The following is a 6,000-nucleotide window of genomic DNA, read 5'->3' as shown; positions in this document are numbered from 1 at the left end:
TTCCTGAAGAAGGGCTCATGCCCTGAAACGTCGATTCTCCTGCTCCTTGGATGCTGCCTGACCTGCTGCGCTTTTCCAGCAACACATTTTCAGCTCTGATCTCCAGCATCTGCAGTCCTCACTTTCTCCTCGACAACATCTGGCGTCCTTCTGTTCGGTGTCGTCCTGCTGTCCAGACTGACCAAATGTTGTCCCTCGCTCCTCAGCGACCGCTGAGCCCTTTTAGAGAGAGAGAGCGAGAGAGAGAGGCACAAAGTATAGGGGGAAGACGAGAGAGGGAAGTTTTTTTTTTTGCTGACTTCAGTTTATGCCCTCTCCTCAATTTTTTTTTAAGATTGGTAATGTTTTCCTCATTTCGTCCTGTTTATTTTCACATGTGCTGACTCACTACAATTTGCTGTCCCCCACCAAAAAAGTTTCCATTAAATTTTCTTGTCAGCAAAAAGATATTGAACTACTTTTTAGGAAAAAACAATTAAAACAAAAAGTACAAGTGCATTTTTTTGACTTAACACTCTCTGTGGAGTGAGCTAAGAAAAAAAAATTATTGACTTGCTCCGTTTTGCAAACCCAATGATGAGAGGGAATCTTGTTCAAGTGCACATCTCTGGCTTGCATGTGGTGTTCTTGTGTGTTCACAGTCACAAACTTTTGTCCTCTGGGAGAATAAATATCGGAGAGCCTTTTTATAAAAATATGTAAGACTTGACTGACATCACATATCCAGTATATATTTGAATTTAATTATTTATTAAAGCATACTTGCATCTATATTCCTCTTTAGATTTACAAAATGATGCATTAACTGGATGAGGAATAGAATTTTCCTATTTCAGTTGAAATGCATGTACAGGGACCTTGAGCTCTTGTTCGGGTAATCCGAAATTTGGAAAATTGATGCTCTGATAACCGAGGTTGTTCTGTGCAGTCTTGAAGGAGCTACAACATCAATTATGGTTGAGTTGTATAAAATTTAGTTGAGTTGTACAAAATGAGTTCAAATTGAATTAAGCTTGTATTTAGGGGAGAAGTGGTGAGGATATTAATTAAATTGTCATAAATTTGACAGATCATAAGTTATGCCAAAGAAGAGATGAAGAAAAATAGTATCTCTGAGCAGACCATGATAAGCATTGTCTGGAGCTGTGTGATGGGTGCAGTGGAATGGAACAAGAAAGAAGAATTGCTAACAGAACAAGCCATTAAGCACTTAAAGGTAATTCTCTATTACTTTAGATTTAAGGTAGCTTTCATTTTTCTGCTCCGGTGTCTTCTGAAAAGTCTAATCTTATGACTTGTGCAATAACTTCACAGTTGAGAATCTCTTTCTCCTTTTTTTGTTTTAAATTAACTTTTAAATAAGGTAAATAAGATAACCCATGGTGTGGCGCTGTAACAAAAAAAAAGTCAAAAGGTCAACAGAAACATCAAAAGTAAACTAATATGTCACCTTGTCCCTGCAGAGACCACTGGTCTCTGAAGGCCTCTGTGCCAGTGGACAGAACAATATTTATTCTATGGTTGACCCACCAATACTTGAAGGCTGGAGGGTGTGCTTAGGTAATTATCCAAAGTATTAAAGTAGTTGCTGTTTCTGTGTATGGGCCGAATATCTAGTTTTCCTCATACTTTGTTCGTTATGTAAAATCTTGCTATTGAGAATTTTGCTTGTATCAGTATGCGACTAATAAAATTGATGGTTTCCTTAGTATAAACTGCATAATTTTTTGTTGGAGTCTTGCCATGCAAGCATGGAAGATCTGGACAAAATATGACACGGGTCACTAAAATTTGCATTGTTGCTCATTTTTTCATACAATCCCATTTTAGTCACTATCATTCGGTAAATTGATATTGCACAAAAAGTCTGCAATTGACATGAAAAGGAATATGAAGCTCCTTGATGAATTTTTTCCCCTTTTTTAATTCTTGTGACCTTTATGAACAGCCTTGATAGCTTGATGTCTCAAATCTATTTATTTATTCATTCAAAACTTTAATTTGTATTTCAATTTCTCTCACTTTGGCCTGCCCAAAGGATGGACATAACAACCTTGGTGGTCCCTGAAATGATGCTGTCTCTGAATTGAACATTATACAGAAGCTATTTAGGATGTTTCTACTTTTGTTTTTGTTTTTCAAATTATAGTTAAATTATAACTGATAAGTACTTTAAGATTGTCTGTATTGGTGAGTTTTTTTAAAATCATTTGGTATTACCATAACTTTTGACCAATCCAAAAAATTATATAGCTTTGATAAAGCATGCTTCTGTTACTTTTTGACACTTAACATGAATTTACTGTTGATATGCAGCAAATGTTTTATTAACTGGCACCGATGGGACTGGGAGTGTGCTGGTTGATGAGTCCACATGACCAATGTGAGAATTCACAGTAATAGAAATGTAATGTTGGGGTTAAACAAATCATTGTTATGTACTTTATTTGCAACATTAATCACTTAAATAATCAACTTTGCCTTAAATAAAACTTACCGGCAAAGGGCCTTTTCAATTGACTATTCAGACATGGCAGAGATTGCGATAATGCAGTAAACCTCAGATGTTGGAGGTATATAATTTTTGATGGTTTTGAAAGAGTGATGGTTCATAAGGTGCCAGTAAGAACAAAATTTGTTGTAATATAACTTTCTTCCAGGAATTCGACCAAATCCGAGAGCAAATATTTTGTGTGATTTGCGATATGAAACTTGTGTCTTATTGAGCATGTATCTCATGTCTTTGTGTTGGGTGATTTTCAGCAATACAGCCCTCTCCTTTCTGCCTTCACTGTCCAAGGTCAGTCTGAGCTGACTTTGCTGCTGAAGATTCAGGAATACTGTTATGACAACATTCAATTCATGAAGGCCTTTCAGAAAATCGTAGTGCTTTTCTATAAAGGTAAGTGTGTGGTATGGATGACCAATGTTAAGGCTATTGGCAATATCTAGCAGTGTCATGGGAATAAAAGTGTTTTTAACAATTTATGAATGTGTACAAAATGATCATTAAATTTCATTATTGGTATATGAAGAATTATGCTTACGTCCAGTGTTAGGCTGGGAGGATGGTAGGGTGGTAGAGGAGAAATGTCAAGGAACAATGTTTGAGTTTTATACCATTTCTGATAATGAAATTACAAGGGAAGAGGATGGCCTAGTGGTCTTACCACTAGTCTATTAATCCAGAAACTCAGTTAATGCTTTGTGGAATCCAACCCAGCATGGTGGAATTTGAATTCATTAAAAATAGCTGGATCAAGAATGTAATGATGACAGTGAAACCATTGTCGATTGTCAGGAAAAACCCATCTGGTTCTGTAATGATCTTCGTGGAAGGAAATCTGCCATTCCTACCTGGTCTGGACTATGCATCTCCAGACCCACAACAACTACCCTCTGAAGTGGCCTAGCAAGTTGCTCAGTTGTAACAGTTGCTACAAAATCTCAACAAAGAAATTAAACTGAATGGGGCACTGAACACAAAAATAGCGTTGTTGATCTTGCAAAGTCGTCCTTGCTAACATCTAAAACTATGCCAAAATTGGGGACCTGTCTCACAGTCTAGTCAAGTGATAGCCTGACATTGTCTCTAAAGTATGATTCATAGAATCTGACAATGTTCCAGGCATTATCCTCACCATTCCTTACCCAGCAGCTAGTGGCACAGTAGTATACAGTTAGGAGGGAATTGCCCTAGAGTTTTCAACATCTGGACCTCAAGTCTCATGACGTCAGGTTAAACACAGGCAAGGAAAGATCCTGCTGTTTACCACAGACTGTCCTCTCTTGGCTGGTGGATCTGTACTCCTTCTTGTTGAATAATATTTGGGGGAAGTACTAAGGATGGCAAGGGTGCAAATTGTATTCTGGTGGGACATTTCACTTTTCATCATCAAAAGTAGATTGCCAGTAGCACTGATGATTAGGCTGTATGGGTTCTAAAGGATATAGCTGCTGGACAGGGTCTGCAGCAGGTGGTGAGGAAACACAACAAGAGGGAAAAAGCATACTCTAGCTCATCCTTACCAATCTGTCCATGATGGTATTGGTGAAAGTGACCAAGTCCCACCTTCACATTGAGAATACCCTCCATCATGATGTGTGGTGATATTACAATGCAAGAGGGACAGAAATGGATCTAGCAGTCCATACTAAGCATCCATGAGGCACTGTAGGCCATCAGCAGCAGAATTCTACAGCAGAACTATTAGCCAGGGGAGCAATGCTGATTCAATGGAGAGTGCAGGAGGGCATACCGACAAATAAGATGTCAATGCTGGTCAAGTATTGACTAGTATTGACAGAACTAGTAGATCAGATCTGAACTCTGCAGTCCTCCCTCATCCAGTTGTGAATAGACAATTGAACAACTCACTGGAAGAGGAGGCTCCACAAATATCCTTATCCTCAATGATGGAAGGGTCCAGCACATCGGTGCAAAAGATGAAGCTGAAGCATTCATAGCAAGTTTTAGCCAGAAGTGCTGAGTCAATGATCTGTCTTCCTCTCCAGTGTTTCCCCTGCATCAGATACCAGTCTTCTGCCAATTTGATTCACTCCACATGATTTTAAGAAACAGTTGGAGGCACTTGAAGTTAAATGCCTTGACAACATTACGTCAATGGTACTGAAAATTTGTGTTTCAGAACTTGTTGCGATCCGAGCCAAGCTAGTCCAGTACAGTTACAACACTGGCATCTACCCAACAATGTGGAAGTTTGTCCAGGTATGTCCTGTGCACATAAAGCAGGAGAAGTCCAACCTGACCAATTGCCTATTCTCAGCCATCACCAAAGTGATGGCACCTGCTCAGCAATAACCTGCTCATTGACACCCAGTTTGGGTTCCACCAGGGCGAGTCAGCTGATTGTGTCACAGACTCAGTTCAACCATAGTCAAAAGAGCTGAATTTCAGAGGTGAGGTGACCGTGACTGTCGTTGACATCAAGATTGCATTCAACTGAGTGTGGCATCAAGGACTCTTAGAAACATTGGAATCCCTGAGAATCTAGGGCACATGTTCTGCTGGCTGTAATCGTTCCTGGAACGTAGGAAGATGGTTATGGTGATTGGAGGTCAATCATCTCTGCTTTAGGACATTTCTGCAGGAGTTTGTCAGGATACTGGCCTAACGACCTTTAGTTGCTTTATCAATGACTGTGTCCCTCCATCATAAGGTCAGATGTAGGATATTTGTTGATCAAATATTAACCATTCGCCATTCCTCAGATATTGAAGCAATCCATGCTTAAATGCAACAAGACCAGGACAATATCCAGGCTTGGGGTGACCAGTGGAAAGTAATATTTGTGTCACATGAATGCCAGGCAATGACTATCTCCAAAACGAGGTACTGTCCGTTAGCATTCAATGGTATTACCATCACTGAATCTCCCACTAATAACATTTATGGAGATTTCCATTGTCCAGAAACTCAACTGAACTTGCCGTATAAATAGTTGCTGTGAGAGTAGATCAGAGGCAAGGAATATTGTGCTGAGTAACTCCCCATCTCACTCCCCAAAGCTTGTCCAGCATCAACAAGGCACAAGTCAGGAGTGCAAAGGAATTCTGTCCACTTTCCTGGATGATTGCAGCTATAACAACACTCTACAAGCTTGACGCCAGGTCACAGCAGTCTACTTTATTGGCACCACATCTACAAACATTCACTCCCTCCAACCAATGCTCAGTCGCAGTGGTGTGTTCAATCTAGAATGTGCACTATGGAATTTCATGAAAAGTCTTTTCGGAAGTACCTTCCAAACCCATGACCACTTCCATCCAGGACAAGGGCAGCAGACATGTGGGAACAACCACACCTGCAAGTTCTCTTCCAAGTTGTTCACCATCCTTACTTGTAAATAAATTGATCCTTCACTGTCATTTAGTTGTTATCCTGGAACTCCCTCCCTGAAGGCATTTTGGTTGTAGCTATAGCACATGGAGTGCAGTGGTTCAAAAAGGTATCTTACCACGACCATTACCACAAGGGCA

General features: G+C 39.8%; 1 protein-coding gene across 2 annotated transcripts in view; it reads left to right on the top strand.

Moving 5' to 3' along the window:
- The window catches only part of LOC122551366 (basic leucine zipper and W2 domain-containing protein 1), a 29,352-nt gene that overhangs the window by 18,772 nt on the left and 4,580 nt on the right, over nucleotides 1-6,000 (top strand). For both annotated transcript variants that reach the window (XM_043693126.1, XM_043693125.1), the window contains exons 9-10: nucleotides 1,070-1,216; nucleotides 2,764-2,902. In XM_043693126.1, the coding sequence (XP_043549061.1) occupies nucleotides 1,070-1,216; nucleotides 2,764-2,902 (286 nt within the window). The remainder of the gene's footprint in view (nucleotides 1-1,069; nucleotides 1,217-2,763; nucleotides 2,903-6,000) is intronic.

Source organism: Chiloscyllium plagiosum, chromosome 7, assembly GCF_004010195.1.
Source record: "Chiloscyllium plagiosum isolate BGI_BamShark_2017 chromosome 7, ASM401019v2, whole genome shotgun sequence".
Taxonomy (NCBI): domain Eukaryota; kingdom Metazoa; phylum Chordata; class Chondrichthyes; order Orectolobiformes; family Hemiscylliidae; genus Chiloscyllium; species Chiloscyllium plagiosum.
Note: the sequence above shows the minus strand (reverse complement) of the source record. Positions and strands in the feature narration are given on the sequence as shown.